A 22911-nucleotide genomic window follows, 5' to 3' on the forward strand; every position below is an offset into this window, starting at 1 on the left:
TACTTTAAAAAACACATTTTAGTATAAATACTATATTTATTAAATATCTTTACAATTCATTTAAATGTATTTACAGAACTATTCCTGCATAAGTTATACCTCAGACATGAAATTCACATAATCGCCTCTTAGGTAAGCATAGATGATAGTCTTATTTTAACAACAACAAAAAAGCATCCTCATTAGATACAGACTCAGATTCGCTTCATTATTTCAGCTATCTTTGTAAGAAACTACCTCATACAGTCTGTTTCTACACACACAATCTGTGTTTTCCCCTGGAGAAGGGACGTCCGTTACCGAGAGATGGACATTCCATTACAAAATCCTTCACATCTTTGCCAGACCTTCGCCTCTCCCTTCTCCTTCACTCAGTCAACTGCCTGGTCCCAAAATCTATTTTTTTTTGTTGTTTTGGTTTTATTTTTTTTTTTGGCCATACCTTCTTCCTAAACACAAAGAAAGTATATTTCAAGGGAAACTGTATGCTGCAGGTCTCCCAAAGATAGCCATAAAAGTAGCAAGGAACCACAGAGTTTTTCCCGATTCATCACATCTTAGCCCTGTTTTACCCAAATCCCCAGTAACGCCGCTGCAGAAATCCCAACTCCTGCCAGTCCTGGGACATTACGCAGTTACTGGTGTGCAAAACTCTTCCTTTTCCTTCAGATCCCAGCTCCCAAACCACCAGCTCCTGACAGCAGAAACCCCCCCGCCCTCCGCAGCAGCTGACCGTCAGCCTGTGCTCCACTCACACGCGCTTCTGTGTCAGGGAACACCTTTCTTGGACGTTCCTCTCGTGAATAGTCACAATAATCTAATTCCTAGGAAGTGTTACTGCTTCATGCATCGCTTAAAATTATTTTGATAGTATGGGCCCTGTCATTTCCTTTTCCAAAAAATCTGTTGTGCGCAGACAGCTTAAGTTCATAGGAAGAAATTAGGTTTGATGTGTTTAGAGTGCACATCTTAAAAAAAAAACAAAACAAAACAAAACAAAAAAACCCAAACAACCAAAAACAATCAAGCATGTGATAAAAATATCAATTCTTTATAATACAGTATTGCTTTATAAACAGATGGAAAAGCTATACGCTTTACTGGTCTTTGGTGTGTCCAGTGAGGGATAAACTCATGATTTGTAAATCAAAATCCAAATTTGTTCTTTATCAAAAAAAGAAAAAAATAATCATCAGGGTGTGTTATGAGGCAAATGGCTTTGGAGCTACTGCTCGGCCAAGAGCGGCGTCAGCGTGGCCTCAGGCCGGGCAGCAGAGTCCGGCCTCGGCCTCTCCCCGCGGGGACGCCGGAGCCCGGCCCAGCAGAGGCAGCACCTTCCCCAGACTCACCCTGTGACTCCCCCCCGGCTCCCAACAAGGGGTTCGAGAAATTGGTGGGGGCAGAAATAACGAGGGCTGGGGATGAAGGTGCCGAGAGCGAGGGGTCAGAGTGCAACGCAGTCCAGCTCTGCAGGGGCAGCCTTTAAGGTAAGTTCAAGGGAAATAATAATTGATCAAATCTGCTCTAATGGAGAAGCTGAGGGTAAATACTGGAGAATAAAATGTCAAGACACCCAGATTTGAGAGAGAACCCCCCCTCCCAAATGCTAGAAACAAAGCCCTGTACTGCAGCGTGAATACATTCCTCCTAACGAGACAGCGAGACACAGCTTGTTCAATTTAAAAAAAAAAAAAAACAACAAAAAAACCCCAACAAGGACTGACAATTTGTGCAAAGTTATCCACCACTCACTGTTCTATGGATGGCAAAACTAATTGAGTCGTCTTCATTAATATAATCCTCCCCATACCCTCACCAAAATAGTATTTTGGTCAAGTTAGGGCAGTTAAGGCATTTTGACAAGTAATTACAAGGTGATTTAAAATAGATAGCTAACGTTATGCCAATTTAGGAATAGCAGATAAATTACCGAAGAGCTTCCAAATTAATCACTTCTTCTTATTATAAATGAAATGCCTGTTACAAGCATGATGCATTGAAATATAGTAAAATGACATGTACATGGTACATGTTAAATGATCTTAAATAAAAGCTTGACATAGTTACGCAAATATACAGTACAAGTCCACAAAAATTCTTTAAACAAGTTGAGGTAACCTCAAACTTAAACAGTTTTAATACAATAAACCAGGTCGTAAAAATCTCCTCTTGAGAGCAGGTAAGATTACTTACTGACCAAGTTTAACTGCACTCACCTAAACAGCAACATTACCCGACTTTTCATATATAAAAACATGGCTTTAATTTATTTCTACATACTTTTCTACCAGCAAAAAAGTTAATGAAAAACTGACCAAAAATATATATATCTTTACAGCTATCAGCTTTTTGTATGAACCTCAGGAAAAGAAAAGGAAAGCTCGCTGGAACGGGGGGGACAAACGTGAGCTACTGTAATTCAAAAGGAAATGTAATATTGCAAAGTGGCTGTTAGATACCTGTAAACATCGTTAAGGTTCATTCCGAAACCCCTAAACTTTAGTTACTGAAATGTAAAGTTTTGCTGATTATTCATGAGTAGTTTTGATTTCCGTACTTGCTGCTGCTGCCACAGCGTAAGCAAAGAGGTGCTTGTTTGAGAGTCAGGAAGATAAGGATCAACTGGACTTCAACTGGTGCAGCAGACTCTGTTCTACACAAGCGAGAGTGGCAATTATTAACACAAATTATGTTTCCTTAACAACAGAATTCTCTACCGAAAGCGAAGACGTTTGGAGTCGAGGATGATCTGTTCTTTGTGCAACCTCCTGCTGCGGCATTTCTGCCCTATCACCCCGCGCAGGCGAGATGGGTTAAAATGCTGAAAGGACCTCAACTTTGGCCAGCTCGGCCGTTTGAGACCGAGGTAAAATTTTTGTTTTTAAAAAAAAAAAAAAATAAAAATATCCACAGCCAAAACATCCAGATACCAGGCCCATTATGGATGAATGATCTGCAGAACTTTTAAGATCACAGTTAAGCACCTGAAATCACAAACACATTTGCATCCATATAACTTGAACTAAGTATGATTTTCTTTTTTGAAATTCGGTACTAGAAAAGGCTCCTAGGCTGACACCATGGATGGCAAGAGCAGAATGTTTACAGCAGTTATAAATCTCCTGAAAACTGGAGCTTAGAAACACGAAACCTCAGCTATCACTGTTAACAAGACTATGCTTATGAAACTGTGTTCTGTAACATACCCTTTAATGAATAGTGAATGTTTCTAGTAAATAGAGTAATATGCCCTCTTGTAGAGGTTTTATCTATTGAATCTAGTTTGAAAGGTGATAAACCAATTCTACTCCTTGGAAAGTAAGTCACATTTCAAACGCAGTTAACGACGCGGGATCGATCCTCCCCCTTTTAAGGACAACGACAAAGCTCCGAAAGACATGCTTCAAGCCTTGGGCTTCTCCATTTCTTGCTGGCAGACGAAGACCAGTGTAGCAGAGAGTGGTTCTTGACAAGCACTTCACTTGCGTCTCGACAGGCGACGAGCTCGAGAACCGGCTGCTGTGATCAGCCGGGAAGGAAGGAAGGAAGCAATCCTGCCAGCAGGAGACCGCACGCGTGACGCGAGGAGCTCGGGGACAAGAAAACGTCAGAAGGCGACGCTCCGGGCAGATCAGTCTGTGTACTCGGCTACGATAGACAGAAGGACGGTGATGTCATCTGGTTTCCCCCCTGTGATAGAAGAAAAATGAAACTATTTCATCAAACCACGGTGGGCCATCTTCTTATAATCTGTGACATTCCCCCGTGGAAAGCCCTTTAAAAAAATAAATATTCAAACACTGCTTTGTGTAGACACAAGAGCTCTGCTTCCTCCGCCTCCTTTCCAAAATGCAACCGAGGGGAGCGATGACATTTAACAGCAAAAAAGCGCTCTCCTTTGAAGCTGTAGTGAGAACACAAACTACTAAAAGGAGTACGGAACTTTGAACATTGTTGTTAGCCAGTAGAGCAGAAAGCCTGTTTTCTAGCAGACAATTCAGTGTTTGGGTTGGTTTTGGTTTTTTTTTTTTTTTTTTTTTTTTTTAAAATAAGTGTACAACAAACCTGACATTGCTTTGTTACAAGCAAACTGCCATAAAAAAGTATCTTCTCAGGAATTTACTGTAAATCAAGCACCTCTTTAGCGTCTCCTCTAGCACTATAGTCCTGCATATCCAGAGGCTACTTAAGATTTTTAGTAGTCACTTTTCAAACGTCAACAGTGAGAGCAAAACACTCAAATCCCAGAGAAGTAGCTGAGAGAGGGGGTATTCTGTGATGCGGGGAGTCAAACCGCTCCCGCGGACTCGGATCTGCAGTTTCATGACTGAACCACTGAGCTCTGCAGCAACATGGAGCCTGAGTGCTGCAGCTACTGGCTCGACCTTTAGGGAAGACACTTACGGGTCTTGCAGGAAATCCTGCCCTCCTGATACAGAGATTATGAATATCTTTACTAGCAGGATTATATTTATTAAAAAAAAAAAAAAAGAAGAAGAAAAAAGAAAGGTGCCTGATAGGACCCTGAACTCTGTCAGGCGTCAGGTATTTCTCGAGTGTAGGAAACAGAACCAGAGAGATCAGGATGGGGATGGTACAAGGGTCAGAAAAGTGAACCAAAAAAAACCCAAGCCAACACCAAAGAGCAGGCAGAATCTTGACTAAAAAACCATCAATAACGCTAGACCTTAAAAACAAAAAACAAAACCCAAATCACACCATCCCACACAGCACCACCCACAGACCCCAGTCGAGGAACAAGTCAAGTACAGTCTCCCCAGGAGCCTGGAGAACTTGTGTCAGGCAGGATTCCTGGGGCAGGAGTGTACATATTAGATTAAAAAAAATAAAATAAAATCGAATTAGCATGCTGCGTTCTCTGCGTTCCAGCTGCTTCCCCACAGGAGGCTTCTGATCAGCCGCGGCCTGGGACGACCTGCGGCAGGAGCTGGGGTCCGTGCCAAAGCCGGTGCAATAGATGGGCGCCCTGCTGCCAACCACACCTCCCAACGCTCTGTTTTCCCACCAGATTTTGGAAGACCAGACCAGAACTGCACTTCACTTAAGGGTTCTCAAAGAAGGCAGCAGCGGGAGGAGGAGGGAAAAAAAAAACCCCAACCTCTTACCTCTCACATTCAATCCATTGTCACATGCAAACTGTGCAAACGGCGACATGTAAGTGGGATCATATGCCAGCTCGTGAGCTTGCTCAGCAATGCTTCTTGCAGTCTGCTGTATACTCTCATAGTTGGAGTTCTAAGTTAACAAGGAAAAAAGTTTATTCTTACAAAAAAAGCCTACCGGTAGTTGCTTTGCTGATGCGTGTCAGTTTTCCGGACCCCCGACTGCCCAGCCTCTCTCCCTCTCGCAGATGAGGGACCAGTCACCACCTTCTCTTCCAAATGGAACCCTCACCATCTTCTAGGCTTTACAAATTTGGGGTAGAGCTGCAAAGCTTCACAACTGAAGGCCAGCGCTCTGTTCCCTACCAGCAGCTACAAGACTTGGTTTTGGAGGATTTATAGAATTTAGAAACTTCCAAGACTAGTTAATACCCAGGCTAAACAGCCTCGCCTGCAGGACGCAGGCTGGCTGACAGCTCTACCGGCAGCTCACACCGAAAGAGCCGTCCCTCCCTCACACGGCAGGCTCTGCTGAAGGAATTACGTTTTATTTCAAACGGGAAGTCTTACTTCTCTGACCCTCTTACCCAAACCGATGAGAGCACACCTGGGGAGAAGGGACATTTTAAAAGTTAAGATGAGGAAAAATTTATTGAGCGTGAAAACTTTCTACAGACTGCGTTTTACTGCCATTTTGTTTTCCTATTTCAGTAACTCCGCCGCTTTACTCCAAGACTTTTCTTGCTCAAGCCAACCATCACCCTTTTTGTTTGTAACTATTTTAAAACGCCTTGTCATTTCAAGAGCATTCCCCGCAGTTTGGGGAATTAGCAGGCATTTGCATGATTAACTTTTGGCTGAACCTCACGGGGAACTTCAGTGCCTTTCCCAAACGCGCCAAAAGGTGGAGCTCAGCTTTCTTCCACAAGGAATTCCGTCTCCAGCATCTGCCCAGGCTTAACCTTTCGCAGCGAAGGAAGGTGGGAGCAGAGCGGAGAGGGTTGGTCTGGCTATAGCCGCAGTCACAGCCACCCAGGTTAGTGACACCAGGCCCTTCCCGACCGCGCGCCACCACATCTTCGTCGCTGTCGTTACCTTCACTAACCAGACTAAAGGCTCTGTGACAGCTTGTGCTGCGGAACGGTCACGTTTTCCACTCCGCAGCACAGCTCTACGCTTCTCCATTTCAGACCTAATACTGCACCGAGGAGAGTGACAGCGGGGACTGCAGAGGGGGGGACACAGGAGCCCGCCTGACGCACAGACGCCTCTCAGACAGTTTGTCGGTAAGGACCCGCTCTCTGTCTGACGCCACCTCTCAGTTATGTAGCTGCAGGATAACAGCAGGCAAAATTTTTTAAAACCGCACTATAATTCCACGTTAACCTTATTTGCATTTCATAACATCAAAATAGTTTCCTCGGGGAGGTTATACATATTGATACCTCCTAAGTATACTTTCCTTTCTGTAAGTAAACAGCCTTAAGCTAAATGTTCTCATCCAAATTAACATATTTTAATGTATTTTTACTATTTAAAAAGAACATTTGTGGCCACTAACCTGCAAAAGTTGCCAGGAATTTTGTTTTAAAGAACATTAAAGATGCACACACAACCCACAATTCACACAGCCCACACTTCTTTAGAATTACTACTTTATAAATCTCGAGAAAAGCTACAAATAATTTTTAAGCATACAGCTCACCCCTTCAAATAACCTGTAAGAGAATGCTGTATTTTCCTGTATATAACCTACAACCTGCGAGCACAGATAAAATGCAAGGTGTGAGCAGCTGGCCAAGGGCAGCTCTTCCTCCTCTGCCTCCCGCCACCAGTGAGTGGCGTGGCATCGCCTGCCACTCGCGAGTTTATGCCCAACCTGCCGCTTCTGGGCTCAGCCTGGTGCAGAGCCAAGAGACAGCGCTTTGGGGTCGACGTCCCTTTCTGCTGCTCACATGTGGGATTATCTCAAAAGTCTCTGAACAACAGCACTTTGTCGTGTGTCTTTTACTTATAATACAAAAGTTACGCACATAAGAAGTAAAGGTAGTAACTAACGAGGGATAGATAACTGCGAGCGATTCGGAATACACACACTCACCTTCAGCTTTTTTAACTCCTGCAGAATCATGTAGTCAGGCATGTTGTCAAACAGCCCATCCGTTGCAGTCAAAATAATGTCCCCAAGTTGGACATCGAAAGAAGTACTATCAGCAGCATCAGGGCTGTGAAAATGACAGACAGGTTAAAGAAAAGGACTCCAGCTTTCCCTAAGGCACCAAGCGATGGCCATGGAGCTCGTGAACAGCTTTTGTCATTCACTACTGTTATGTGTTTTGCTGCAAAAGGAAGAAAATAATCACTGACTGTGGAGCTTTTGCACCAGGATGGCTTGTCAAGAAAGCTACAACAGAAGAACTGTGATTGCAAACAGGTAATGTTCCAGCTATTACACAAAGGATTTGCATTTACAATTCCCAGATGAACAATCCTGCAAACTAATCTGCTTCACAAGTGTATCTCCATGGAAACCATTAAGCAGAATGGCAGCTTGGGGCCTCCTTCTCACTCATCTTAAATATGTAAGAGAGCTATACTTGAAAGGACAATTCATAACAGGAATGGCCAAAACACTTAAGGATTTTGAATCACTTTCTAACGCGATGGATTATGAAATGTCTGGAAATCGCTACCAGGAGACCATACCTGGTTTGTCTACTTATGTCTAATACATTACACAACACCAAGAGGAGAAAATATCTACTTTGGCCATGAATGTTGCTGCAAAATCTCATTCTCAGAAGCGGCATAATGACAAACCCTTCATTTTTAAAGATTCTTCGGGGGTCTTTAAGAGAAACTGCGGCATCCCATGCCATTTGGCTACGCCAGAAAGCAGAAGAGCTGCTTCGCTCAACTGATTCCTAGCTCCAGGAAGGTTAATAGAGTCAAGATTGCCTGCCTATTCCCATATATAGCCAAATTTAACATTTAACTGGGACAGCAAATAAAAAAGAAGTACTGGAGAAGCATTTAGACAACACGCATGAGTACTAATTAACGTCAAGAACAGTGCAGAAACTAGCCAGAAAGCTATAATCATGATTCAGAACTGAAGTGTGGGAGCTCATTTATCTTGTGCTTTCCTTGTTACATGATGACTCAGATTACTTTGCTTTCCTGACTTCCGCTGGACATTATCAATTATCCTTGTGCTTTCTGGTTTTTGTCTTCCAATGGATGACATAGAACCTCGGAAAAATTAAGATTTTTATGGTTCTGGAATTTTGAACAATCGTTTAATTTTAAGCTAATAAAGAGGTTAGATTATTTAAGGTTCTCCTTTCAGAGCTCTACCCTAGCTTCCTCTCTGCAGTCTTATGATGAAGTAATAAAACCACATGCAAGCATGGTCAGGGGTTTCAACAACTTAACCAACATTTTCAAAAAGAGTTATTTTGGCATTGAAAGTTATAACCTTTACAAGGCTTTAAATATCAAGACTGATGGAGTATCAAAAACTTAAGATGCCTATTACATTCCTTGTATACTACGGTCACTCTGAAGACGCCTTTATCACCCTCTTGTATTCAGTGCATATAATGAGTGTATAAGCACTGATTCGAGAGCTGTATTTTAATACATATTTGAAAGCTGGTTGTTTTATTAAAATATCTTGTTTTACTGGTGAAACTTCACGAAGTCAAAGGATGGATCAGCCTGACATTCTAAGGGGAAAACACAAGTACAAGTCTGCCTTTGAAAGGACTCATTTCTGTGAACAGATTGTCCCTTCCTAATACTCTCGTTTCCCAGCTTGATGTTCCGCCAAACAGTTTTTTTTTTTGCTCGTTTTGGTCAAATACAATATGCTGCGGGAAACACAGCTATTTGGAAACACAAGTTACAGTCACATGTCCCTCTGCTCTATTCTTCAAGTACTTGCTACCTCACTGCCAAAATATCTAAATTAGCGTACTCCAAACCAGTCTCAGGAGAGTACAGACAGGGACTGGGAACGAAAGCCACTGATAAGAAAAGCCACTCATGCAGGATGGCCGGTGCAGACGCCAGCTGTAGGCTTATTGCAGCAGCTTTATTGAGTAACGCCTTTCCATGCGTGCACATGCCTAGTGCACACCGTAGACTATGGGAATATGCCGTCATGAATGAATAATCATTAGCCAAACATATTTAGACTGTGCAACAGCGGACAACATTTGTTAAGCACAAGGTGAGAAACGTTCACATTACCTAAAGAGAGGGGGCAGGCATAAAACCCTTTGACTCGGTACATGCTTAAATCCCAGGCGCTACGCTGCCTGTAGCAGCAAAACTGCAACCTTTTGGGAGTTATCACATACACAGATTAAAAATTTAAGATCCTCTCCCATCTTACCTGTCACTTAAGACAACTCCTTCTGCTTCTGGTGGAGCTATTGACAGTTGGAACGGAGTGTTGAAGTAATGCTGTTGCTCATCAGATCGATGTACTACTTCTCCTCCTCTAACCACCAAAAATCCAGAATCTCCCAAGTTGGCTGTATGTAAACGATGACTTGTTCTGTCCAGAACTACTATACACGCTGTACTGCTTCCTGGAAGCAAAGAGAATACGGTAACTGGAGTTAGCCTTACAGAAATTGTTTGTTCTTTCACCGGTTTAATTCATTAGTCAACTATTCCAATTATTCCAATATTTATCAAAGCTTACAAATCAGGACAAATGGAAATACTCAATAATGCCAAAATTAATATATACTAAAAACAGCAAAATGCTAGAAATCTTTGCCAGACAAACTATGATTTTTATACAGAACTTATTTTTCCTGCTTTGATTTCGGTAAACACATTATGCTGACAAATACCTGTTTTGTTCCACTTTATTTACAGTTTTCCATCCCAACATATGTCAGCACATTCTGCTATAGGACTGGGTTTACAGAACTCACATAAAATACTGAAATTCCAAAATCATTGAGATAATAGAATTCTAGTAGCATCCATACAATGCTAGGTGCTCTCCACACAGTTTCACTCATCAGCTGTAAATAAATCACACCAAGTAAAGAACTGCTTGCAATTAAGTATTACGTATTATTGCATTACTCTTGTCAGAACACTAAAAAGCTTTTCTTCATAGTACGGCTCTGTAGAGCTATCTTCATGTTTAAAAAAATAATAATGCTGTCACATCTTCAGGATACTAACTTCACAAGTTTAAAGAAAATACGTTTCAGAGACAAATACTATTCCAGCTCAAAGTTAAGACAGGACAGAAGCATATCTACTTGTCAGCCACGCTCAGAACTATCCCAGGCACGCTTGAGGGCACTGAGGAATTCTTGATTCATTCACTGGTAAGTAGCCACCAACTGTGCTTGGTCGCAAGCCACAAAAATAACTGTATTGCAAAGATACCCATCCACAGACTGAGTCCTTCACAGCAATCCGCAATCGCTTAATCTCTGCAAGTACATCCACCAAAAGAACTTTCATTCCTGAAGAGAGTGAAATACAGCTAAAGCATTTCTTCTTGAGTGCTGCCTCTAATGCAAATTCCCGTACGACCAGCTGGTGAACAGTCTTCATCCTCTATCCTAACATTCTTCCAGCAGAAGTTTCCAAGCGCAGCTACATGTTGGACAGGCCACAAGCTTGCAATGAGCTAAACTTACAATCAGGCTTGCTAGTGCGGGAGTCCAGCTGGCTCTAGGCATCCCCTATTCCAGATGTTTCCCTTTCTAATACGGGGAGTTCCCTGCAATACACTTGCACTTAATTTGTTCTCTAGTGAACGTATAGGACCTTCTCTACTCTTAGTGAATGGTAAGTCAAAGCAGTATCTTAGGAAAAATTCAGATTTTACGTGTGACAGCGTCCAAGATTGTTCTGCAATACAAGAATAGTGTTTAAATAAATGGCATGGTTTCCTCCCACTTCAGTTTCATTTTAAAATATTTGCTAGATTCAATCCTGATGAACTAAGTATCAAGACTTAGAGCACGACAACAAGGAAAAGTTACTGCCTAATGAATCCTCCTTAACGAGGTCATAGAATCATAGAAAGTCCTCTCCCTTCCCTTTATTTTAAATAAACTCTAAATGCTCATTGCTGTGGCAATTCCAGGGTTTTATTTCTACTTCTAAAAATACTGTTCTCTGTTAAAGGAGAAACACTAAGGATCATTAGTTTCAAATTCTAACTCTATTAGCAGAGTGTAACTAGGAGGCCACGTGTGGAATGCAGATCTTGTGACTCAGCATATGCTGCTTTTCAGAATTCGAAAGGTCAAGCCAAGCAGGGCTGCCTCCGTCTACAAAGCCGCTGTGAGAGCTCTCACCAGTGGCCCGCTTTATAGATCACTTACAGCTACATCTGCTCTGCACAAATAAGCGCTATTAAACACGCAAAATCCTAATGTAATTACCAACCACTGCTATTTTAGTGATACTTAAGGTCACTTCTGAGGTTCAAACCTATTCTTTAGGCATATAATGCGAGAACATCTGTTCCGAAGCTCAGAAGACAAGTTAAATATAGCTTACACAGCACTCTTCTGGCATAGAAGTTTAAGGTCAGGTGAGAAGCATGCATATCACGCAGGGTAACACTTCCTTGGTGCACACAAGGTCACATGCCCTTTAGAAGAGCATTCTGTTTTCAAGGTTGTCAGCTGAGGCCAAATGTTACCTCTCTATCTGCTAACTATTCCAAAGGCAGCTGGATGCGTTGACTAAAATCGAGTTTGACACGGAATACACTAAGCACCTACTTTAGTTTGCTGTACTGATTCCCCCTCCCCCCCCCCCAAGAATTATAAAAATAATATACAGCACCAGTGATCGTATGATATAAGCTACTTAATGAGGTTTAAAGTTCATTGGACATAAAAGGCAACAGGAGTAGCAAGGCAAGGAATGAGCAGAACTGCATCCAATTATCGTCAGAAAATATTTTCACTTGCATAGCTTAAGCAAAATGCCACAACCAACCGTTAAGAGTTTTCAACAGAGAACAGTTATTTATACATACGTAACCCAGAGAATGAGCGCACATGCCACTGTGTTTTCTACTGCTGAACTTGTTTTGCAAACTCTCGGCAAGAACTGGTGAATTACCGCCCTTTTTAAAAAATATATATACATACACACACGTATAGATATACACACACAGAGGAACATTCTCTGCATTACTGAATGAAGACAGTTTTTAAACAAACCTTGACAAATATACGTGAGAAAATAAGGATGCTACCAAGACAACTACATTTCTACATTTTTTTTGTTAATTAAAAGAAGGTAACTGCCTGCAAATTTATTGTAGAAGCAGGCAACAGATTTAAGCGACCATGACTAAGTCTATGTCTAGGTAACATACAACAAAGATCCAATTTATCTATTTTTGCTCTCTTACCAAGCAAAGGTACTTTGTTCTGCAGCAGCTCACAATAACCTGCGGTGAGAATCCCAACAGGATTACTTGGTACAAACCGTCCTTCTTTTACTAAACGTTCACATGTTCGCATAAGAGTCCCTGAGAACTGAGAAGGGTCGACCCCATAGTCTCTCCAGCCACCTACACCATCTGCTACCCCTAGAAGAAAAGAGAAAACGAGAGTTATATGAACAGAAATGGTTTCCAAAACAAGGTTTTTAATTTGGGACATCATTTGTGATATTCAGTAACTAAAAAGTAGGACATAGCCCTTGCTTGAAAAACATTTTGGATTAAGAAATAAAAAATTAACGAGCATTTATAAGTTCTGACATCAGCTCCTAGACAAATCTCTATAATCTGAATTGCCGAAGAGAAGGTAGAAGTCTAATGCTGAGAACTCTGTCAGGAGACTGACTTCACTAGAGAACAACGGAGAATTTGGGGGGAAGGAGGAGGATTCAACCACATTAACCTTTGATTAGCCCATTAAAAAGCAAGAAGGGTTTTTATTAGTTTTAAATATAAAGGTTGTTAAGATTATAAACAGGACAGAAATGATAAAGAAATTCTTCCCTATTATTTAGCAGCCCAAAGTTTTTTCTCAAGCTACTTGCTCATATGAACAGTAATGCTTTCTATTTGGTAATATCAATTTCTGTAGAAACTAAACCTGCATTTTAAAAGTGTGTTCAAAAAACCACGTAACCAACACAATGCTGGGACCAACCCCTGCAAGGACAGTTTGCTGCTCACAACTTCAGCCGAGCAAGAGAATGAAAACGGACTATGATCCAGTCAGTTTTCATTCAGTTATCCAAACCAACCTGGATAGCAGAAAATTGGACCAATTCTGCCAAAGCTTGGGAAACATTTGAGCAACAATAGAGGCAAATAGTGAAAATGCACATAAAAAAGTGGGGTTGCGAGAGGGAGATATGACAGTCTGCTGCCCATGCGGCTAAAGTATTTTGGACTTCCTCAACTGGCTTTAACGATACAAGTAAAATACTGTCGGAAGGTATTTATGAGATAAAAATATTTCTACTTGGAAATTTTTCCAAAATTCTTTTTGATCCTCACTCTGAATGTAAGGGACTAACTATTTCAAGCACAGGTTTCTGTAACGTAATAAAGCTAAAATACTACGTTTATGGTAAAAGCACGAATAGCCAATTTCAGAGCTCACATTCTGCTGAAGAACAACAGCTGCCTCAGAAAAAAATGCCGCTATCATCAAAGGCATGAAAATTCCACTAAGAAAGTAAAACTAAGTTTGCCTCATCTACAAATGCCCTTCACATGGGACACCATCTGAAACTGAGACGGAAGGTTTAGAGTCGACCTTGGCACAAACTATAATCTGACAGGAGGCTATAGCCAGATTCTCAACAGCCTATCAACATTAATCAGATTTCTCCCAAAAATAGTGCACAACCTTTTAGACACCTGCTTTGTCCTTTTGCTTTCTTAGAAGAATGCTATAGGAAGGCAGATCCCTGTATTCACCTCTTCAGACCAGACCCTGGGAAGAGACTCGTAAAGGCAACTCTGACATTCTCGGAAATGCCTTTTCTGGTTTCTTCAAGAACAAATTAATCCTCTCTTTACAGGTCCCACAATTTCAGGTTAATGCTGGATTAACCCTTTGCTTTCCACTGCCATGTAAATAAGTCTAGAGTAAGAGATTATTAAGAAAAAGTTCTAGATCTAGAACTTGAAATAGAAACTTAGCTGCAGTTTGGATGATAATGCCTGCTTTACATGATATTAACAGATGAGCAGCTTTTTTACCTTTAAGGTGAACACAATCCAGATATACTTTTGCTAGTTGAATACAGCATTGCTTCACTGACAAGAGGGCTAACGCAATGAAAAGATGCTGTTTGGCAAGTATTGTCCAAAGCTTTTGGCTCCTAAGGTGGTTACAAAACAAGCTCATCAGAAGTTACGGAGCTCCCCCGAGCGATCGCTAAACCATTTTTGCATTAGTCTTCTTGGGAAACAGTTAAACAGAAACACTACAGCATTAGTATACAGCGCAAGAAAGCCATCATAGCAAGCACCTGACAAGGTTAATTATCAAAACTGATTTCAAATTTTAAAGCAAAAGTAAGAGTATGCCACCTGATTGTCTTTGTTCCCTTCTTACTCCAGGCAGGAAATATGAATCCGTCATCATGGCAGCACACTTCATACTCTATCTTGAGCCATGAAATGGCTTTGTCTGTCTGCCTTCCTGTCTGCTTTTTGCAAGCTATAAACAGTTTTAAGGACGCTCTGCCAATGCCTTCCAAAACAATCATCCTCTAGACTGTCCACAAGTAGGTTCTCTGACTTAGCTTTGTACCACGCTTAAGAGAACAGATTGTCTGGTTAAGAATCAACAAGACAGTTGTGCGTTCCTTCTCCATCGCTGGCACAGAAGCCAACAGGACCATCGCATTCACGAGCAGGCCCTGGAGAACGCTTTCACTCTAACACCTCCATGACACCTCATCAGCTCACTAATTCATGTACTACCGCAGGCATCTATTTCTTGTCCTTGCCCAAAAGGGAAAATGTGGGGTTTTTTTGCAAAGGTTTGAGGCTTTGGGGTTTTTTCCTCTCTTTTTTTTTTTTTTTTTTTTTAAACTGTATCTCTTAAAGATGATAGGTCAGTTCATTTAATTTAAGCTAAATGACCTTGTTGGCTCCCAAAGCATGGCTCATGAACACTGCCAGAGCAGTCAAATGCTTCCTCCTGCTCCGGCACAGAGCCAGGAATTCCTACTGCCATTAAGATGGATGGCAGTCCATAGGCAAAGCACATTCAAGAAGGCCTATACCACACAGTGCCACCTAGAAAACACCCGCCTTCATTATTTTTGCCTTAAAAGACGATGTTTACATTCCCTAAGACCTTTAGCCATCCTGTCCTACCTTCAGCATGGTTTTAAAATAAAACCAGCATCTTTACATTCTACATTCTCAACATAAACTAAACGGTGTTATGGGAAAGGAATATGTGATTTTAAAACAGATTGAATAAACTGCTACTGAAATAGATGAAATGTAAATAAGAATAAAGTTTAAAAAAAATTGTGATATTTGATATACAGCAAACAAGGAGCAAAACTATTTGTGAGATATTTCAAACTCCAGAAGTAGCAAGAACTGAAAACTCAACTCATAAAAATGGACTAATTTTTATGTAACAGCATGCTCTCCCTCTGTCACCAAAGGAAAATTCAAAGGTACTGCTATTGGCAGCATCACTGACAAGGAATAATGCCAAGCTCTATTCATTTATATTACCTTTGTTTTCATCTAAGACCAAAAAAACCCTTGTAAATACTCAAAATAACTAGTTTTAACAAGTGAAAAAGATTACTCAGGTTTTCATTTTCTTACATTTCATCATAAAACATTAAATACTGTCTTCCAGTATCCACCATTTAACTTAAAATAACCATCTTACAAAACAGGAATCATGGGACATTTACAGCAAACTGTATGGCTGAGAAGAAATGCTGAAATAGAACTGTAAACAACCCTTCATTTTTTCTAAGCTAGTCAGTAAATCAGAAAATTTTATAGAAATAGTATTTCTTTAGATATTCCCTGTTCAAGTCTATGCAGAAATTACACAAATGTCCACGTGACACAGTGACATGCCTGTGGCTAGATGAACAGCCACTGTAAATAAAACAATTGAGAATTTCACAATAAATTACTTCAAAAGAATAAATGCTTCTCAAGTGTTTAACTATATTACGGAGACTTTTCAGAATCTTTGAGAGTTAACACTCCATCACACTGCCTTCTGTTGGAAAATACACAAATACTACTGCCAGATTAAATACTCACTGCATGTGTCAGTCCAAAAACTGGCTCTTTCTAACTTCTCAAAGATTCAGCGTATCAAGATCTCTCAGGCAGAGACAGTTGCAATGAAGTTCCAAGGCAAAGCACAAGGGACCGATGCTGCAGTACTGAAACTGAGCAAGTGAACATACTGGCACTGAAACTTGTTAAAATTTATTTCAAAATGCTAAAGGCACCTGGGATAAATACCAGATGAAATGCAAACGTAAAGTTGTTTTGGCTGCCAACACATAAGGTTAACTACAGAAGCCCAGGGAAGAGCCAGCCAGTCCTGAGACTACTAATATGTGCTTTTCACTGCATGCTTTCGTAAGTCAGATCCAGATGTTCTATCTAGTTCAGAGCAAATATAAACCAAACAGGCTTAAAGTTCAGAACAAAACCACAATACTAATCAAACCCTGTTTAATATAAATAGCGCTATGAGTAGAAGTTCTGGCTAGCTGGCAAACTAACCAGAGTCCAAAAGTATCACCCTGCCCCAAAAACTTCTTCAAAGATGGATACTTTCAAACGTTGCATCAGCTAATAATAATCACACACAGAAGCACCAGGCGTGCACAAGTGTGCCAGCAGGAATTGCTTTTGCACGCAACCACAATCAGCTTTGTGAGACACTCCACGCATCCCACTGAACTTTTTATTTCATGAGATCCTTCCCCGAATTAGCAATGAATCACTGATAAAAGAACATCAAAAGGATATATTTGTGACTGAATGTGTTTTGCATCAAATACAGAAGAAAGGCTAAAATGGTAACAAAGCGCAACCTGTTGCACTACACAAGTTTGAAATACAGCACCTAATTGTCAACGTATCAGAATTGAGACAAACAGATAAGATTTCTTGTGTTATCAGCAATGAGGTAAATCACACACCTAGACAGGTTCTCTGTCAAAGCAAGTCACACGCTCAAAGCCAGCGCTCCCAGCAGCATCACTGGCAGCGTGTACAGGATCACGACGTCACAGCGTGTCTACTTCTCCCCCCGAGTTCTGACAAAAAAATAACCTGGTTAAATACAAATCCCTGAAGGCAGACTGTGTGACTGGTAACTAGTTACAAAAGGAAAGGTTATTTATTCACACTATGCATTTTAAAAGTTACAGCAGACCTTAAATTACCCTTGCATGAAATAGAAAGGTACTAAAAGAGTAAGTGGCCAAGTGGTAACAAGGAACAAAAAGCAAGAAGCGAAGTGAGAGATAATACTGAAGGAGACTGAAGGAGAAACAAGGAACTGAAAACATTAAATTGTGCATCTACTTCCAGGAAAAAGCTGCAGTTCCTTATACTTTTTTCCCCTGCTACAATACACTGTTGTTCCTGAAGCGGGTTTTTACCAGTTAGGTCTCTTACCTGTTTTATTTAAGCATGAGAAATCACTCAGTGGATTTTGGGAGCTACAGGAGAACACTGAACTATTATTTATCTCTGAAAGTTTCATAAAAGCTTCCCTACGTAGTTATAAGCTACTTAATCTCTCAAGGTGTTGAGCAACCCTGGAACTTATTTCGTAGCCGAACTGCTACCGGTGGCTGGCGCTTAGATGCTGAAAAGGGACGGGTACTGCAGAACAGACACCAGCCGAGCTGCGCTGAAATTACTCACAGCCTCAGCAATCTGAGGCTCATAGCATTAATAGCGCAGATGAACCAAAGTAAGCAGTGTGAGATTTTTGCAGCATTTCCTGCACCGTAGGTATGCTCAATGTCTCACCTACTGTATTGTGTCCAGCTTTGTTTATTTCCTTCTGTGATTTCTGACAGAACCTGCTTCAGAACCTTCGTTCGAGCTAAGATCTGCTATCAATGGAAAATTGTCTGCTATCAACAAGTATCAATAGCACTTACAATTAAAATAAGTGTTAAATCGCAAATTGTGATCAGAATACATTGCGTGCAATGCCCTTCCAGAAACTGTGGTAAAGAAAAATAACCAGATTTTAGTTTCATTCTCAGAAAGAGAGCAACCACATTTCTAAGAGGTTACATTCAATGCTACTTATGAACAGCTCTGCCGACATTTGGATTAGCTGTATTGACAAGAATGTCAGTGAATGTGATTGTTAATGGGGATGCTTCGCAACAATTTGTAGTTTCTCCACAAGTGACAGTACTTATGCTCCCATGTTAAAAAGAAAATTTCATTTGGTCTGTTACAAACTAAGACACATAAACAATTTTTTTTCAAATCGCTGATTACTCCCTCTAAGATGTCCTAAATTCTCCCGATAAAGTAAGTGAAAGGCTACTCTGAAGCAAGCAGACAACCCGCCCCCTTTAGTGTGATAACTTGTGATAAGGCAGCGATTTCTTTAACAGGTATGATGCCAAATAAACCACTTAACATAGTCTTACATGACCTTCAGGCATCAAAGTAAGAATCCCTTCCTCCTCTATAGTTGCCAGAACAACCTTGACATTTAATCTACAAATCCTTTTACGTTCTGTAGTTTACTTTTCTTGATGACAGTGAGACTAACAATATTCCAGGGGCTTTGCCACTCTGGAGGTTTACATACCTCCTACTCAGGCTGCTGACAAACTGAATTTTCAAATAAAGCATGATTACTTTCAGTTTAGAGTAGCTGCCCTACAATATCCTCCCCCCCAGTAAAAATCAAGATTTACAGCAGACAGAACAGTTACCAAATTTTAACTTCGCAGTGGACAAACAGTACCCTGCTGCCAGACAGTTTTTTTCCTACTACTGCTGGGGGACAGAAATAGTTTGGAAGACTAGTCAAGTCACACTGGCTACACCCAAACTTCTACCCAGCACAGACATTGTATAAGTGATGCTGTCACGGGATGCGCATTGGCTGCTGTAATGTTTCAATAATGAGTCACACAACAGCCTGGAAAATCCATAAAAAAAAGCAAAGACATCAGGAGCCTGATAAGGCAGGAATAACCAAGAAAACGCAGATCCCAACAGTAGAGAAAAAGATCACCAGCAGGAGACATCTCAAAATTCATAAACAAGCTTGAATGTTTCGTTTTGTTAAATAAGTGAAATGTTTATATAAAGTGTTTAAGTTCATTTTAAAAATTTGTGGTTTGCTCCTTATGCACTAAAAATTCTACTCGCATGCTAATTACGAAAAAATAGAGGCATTGATTTTTGAAGAGTTTGGGTTTTCAGCTTTGAAAAAAAAGTATTTCTGTCCTCAAAAGTTACAAAGGCATGCCCTTCAGATGTGAAGTAGTACGTAAGTCTCAAGAAGATATTAAGATATTTGAATATTTTGAGGATCTGAACAACTAAGACACTGACAGTGAACATACAGAAAGGTACAATATGGTACAAGGAGCAGCAAAAAGGAAACATGGTCCTGAATTGTAAAGCTCTAGAGATTAGCATTAGTAGTAATGCCATTTCCTTTTCTCAGAGCGATCCCAAAGGAAACACTCTGGTTCTGAGTTTCTTGTTTCTCGCTGTGCTCAGAATGGGAGGAAAACATGCAAATTTGATGGGTACATCCCAGAAAAAAGTAAAAATAGGAGACAAAACCTCCAAGGATTCAAGTACACCAGAAGCAGGCCTTATCAAGCCTTTAACAACTATGGGAGGACTGGAAATAACATAACTCTTCATAAGCTTTCTGTTGATCTCACTATGAAAGGATAAAGCACAGACTAGAAGACACTGTTAAATTTTCGGCCTTAAGACTATATGGTAAAGATATAACAAAAGAAGTGTTTAGCATTTTTCTATCTGCTATAAACACACCGCCTCGTCAACTTTTGTTTGGCCTAAGAAAATGAATCCCCAAGCAGTCATGCCAAACCGCTGGGAGTAGCTCTTTCACTATTACACCACACCCATATCCATCCCACACAGGCATGCTTCCCGTATATTGGTTCTAGAAAAGACTGGCATGGAAGAATTTTAAATTAATTATCTGGCATGGCTTTGTCACTGATGACTACTAGGGCAGGCCAACTCTAAGTGATACACTTGAAATTTACTGTTCTCTAAAAGCACTCTTACTGTGTCTAGTGTTCACTTTGACTAAAACCATGTGAGCCTCTTAATTAAACTACTACTGAAAAATTATGCTTGAAAAGCAACAGTTTTGCTGAGGTGCAGAGTTAGGCGGGTATTGAGTTAGCACAAAATGTATGAGGGTCTTTTAAAAATAGGTACGGAATCTCAGATTGTGATGAGAGTAAGAGGAATTGAGGGCAGGAAGACACTGGTGCTGAAACTCTTTTTGCAGCAGTGTCAAAGAGATGGTTGAGATAGGGAGAGCAGAGAGTTGATCGTAGTAGCAGAAACAAGGCGAAAACTACTATGTCTGTAAACTTAAGAACTACAGATGAAGTAAAAGCATCAAGTCAGATTTCACCAAAACCCATCCTGAGCATTACTGTTTGCAGAACGTACAGTGATCTTGGTTTTTTAGTTAGGTATATTAGAAAAGCAATAAAGAACTAACATGAAAAGAGCTTTACAGGGGAAAAAAAAAAACACAAACAGCTTTTCTATTTAAATTATTTTCTTCTTGGTACTTAAGACATCCTGGTCTGAAGCCTTCTTTGCTGTTTGATCCTTAAGTGGAGTTACAATTCTGTTTGTTTTCAAGTTGCCATGAAAATTAATGCAAAGACCAACTTAGAAATGCAATTCTCTGTTGATTCCAGCAGGAAGACAAGACAAGCTGTAGGTCCACAAATGGCAATTACCAAATATGGCCAAAAACCCCTAAACATCACCAAATGGGTCTAAATCTACCCGCTTCCCCATGCAAGGAGTCCACCTACAAGTAAAGGTTCTGCATTTCTGTTCCAGGCAAACACTAATTGCTCAGTTATTTATCAGTACTGGCCTAGTATGAACTTTAAAGGCAGCCAGCCTTAGTCACACGTTAAAGTAAGGTTGTCCAACTGCTAATTCTAAGAGAAAAAAAGTTTCTCTGGAACAGGCACAACAGAAAAGATGCAAAGTACATAAAATGCATTGACCAGTTTTCCACATCTCCTTGAAAGCTGTAGCATCACCCTTTAGAGTAACAGCTCCCTCCAGAATAATCAGCAATACTGTTACCTAGCACCAAGTTAGAGCTTCCTAAAAAAATGTCTCAGCTATATTAAATAGCAACCAAGTTACAATGACAGCACCAAACTGTGAAGAATCACTAAGCACCATCACATCAGGAGATACTGCAGAGCAATCCCACCAGTTTTAAATAAAAATTAAAAAAGGGGAGGGGGGGGCAGGGAAGGAAGCTTTTCTTTTTTTTAATGTCAAAGTTTTGGTGAAAATTTACTTCTGTCAATTGCTTGAAAACTAACTTTTGCAGAGCGTCAGTTAGCCCGATTCAACCTTGACTACACGGGAGAAAGGTCACGCACTGTCAAAAGCACTGCTGCTCATAAACTGAAGATTCCATTGGTTATCTATAATTATTCACTACTTCTAAAATTTGAACCCTTAAGATTCATTTCGCACGTGAATCCAAACCAGAGAGCGTAATCAGGACAGAACAAACACTGAAACTGAAGTTTGACATTTGAAACCGGTCTCAATGTCACTTTGCCTTTCACTTGACAAGGACACGGCACGCGCTAAAATCAGGAAGTGTCCCTTTCGACGATCCTTTACGTGGAAATGCAACACATACACACGGGGCTGGGACAGGTTTTAAGGTGAAATGCGCTGTAGGTTGTTTCTCTGGCTTTCGGGGCCGCTAGGCCTTACAGGCACCTACAGGTGAACCGCCGACGCTGGGCCCCGGCCCTCACACCCCCATCCCACAGGCAGCTGCGCCAGGCAGGCATCGTGCTGCAGACAAGAGCTTTTTCTTTAGAAACTAAAGAAAAAGAGAGAACTGGCGCTGACACTGACAGGCAGGACCGGCTCCTTTGTCTGCGACTGAGCCGCTCCGCCATGTGCGGCTCAGGGAGGGGAGGTGGGGACACACCGACACCGGGGACACACCGAGGCCAAAGCCACCCCCGGGACGGGCCCCGCCGGCACTTACCCAGCACATCTGCCGACCGGTGCCGGGCCACGAAGCAGGCGTCATCCCCGTAGCACATGCCTTTCTTCAGGATGCCCTTGCGGAAATCTTTGCCAAAGCCACAGCTGGCTGTCACCAAGCTGTAGTCACGGGAGTCCGTCTGCGAAAGGCCGCCCAGGACTGCCCGGGCCACCAGCCTGCCATAGGAGAGCACCGAGAACATGGCGTGGGGCGCCCAGCAGCCCAGAGCCAGGAACGCGGGGAGCCACCGGCGCAGCCGCCTCCTGACCTGCGACCGCCCGCCGCAGGGAGCCAGCCTTCCCCTGCCCGCCGGCCGGCTCGCCTCAGCCGCCGCCGCCGCCCCTGCCCCTCCTCGGCCCGGCCCCTCGCCCTCCCCCCCGCTCCGGCCCGGCTCCCGCCCTCGCCCCCGCCGCCCGCGCTGCCCCTCACGGCCGGGTTGCCGGCAGCGCCCCCGCCTTCCGCACCGCCCCCCCCAAGGGGGGCTCTGCCTCCTC

General features: G+C 41.7%; 1 protein-coding gene across 1 annotated transcript; it reads right to left on the bottom strand.

The window, feature by feature from the left end:
- Positions 1-16: 16 nt before the first annotated feature.
- PPTC7 (protein phosphatase targeting COQ7) lies at positions 17-22792 on the bottom strand. The gene is made up of 6 exons (XM_074607006.1): positions 22418-22792; positions 12541-12720; positions 9523-9721; positions 7225-7348; positions 5127-5256; positions 17-3690 (listed from the first exon to the last, which is right to left on the bottom strand). The coding sequence occupies exons 1-6, from the start codon at positions 22617-22619 to the stop codon at positions 3632-3634; spliced, it is 894 nt and encodes a 297-aa protein (XP_074463107.1). The 5' UTR covers positions 22620-22792; the 3' UTR covers positions 17-3631.
- Between the last annotated feature and the right edge of the window lie 119 nt (positions 22793-22911).

Source organism: Larus michahellis, chromosome 13, assembly GCF_964199755.1.
Source record: "Larus michahellis chromosome 13, bLarMic1.1, whole genome shotgun sequence".
Taxonomy (NCBI): Eukaryota; Metazoa; Chordata; class Aves; order Charadriiformes; family Laridae; genus Larus; species Larus michahellis.

Bases quoted from the DNA above. Each gene is read 5' to 3' on its own strand.
- PPTC7 (XM_074607006.1), bottom strand. From the start codon at position 22,619: ATGTTCTCGGTGCTCTCCTATGGCAGGCTGGTGGCCCGGGCAGTCCTG. The intron at 9,722-12,540 runs GTAAGAGAGCAA...CTTTGCTTCCAG, and splicing joins GAACAAAGTACCTTTGCTTG to GAAGCAGTACAGCGTGTATA. The intron at 5,257-7,224 runs GTGAGTGTGTGT...TTGTTAACTTAG, and splicing joins AGGAGTTAAAAAAGCTGAAG to AACTCCAACTATGAGAGTAT.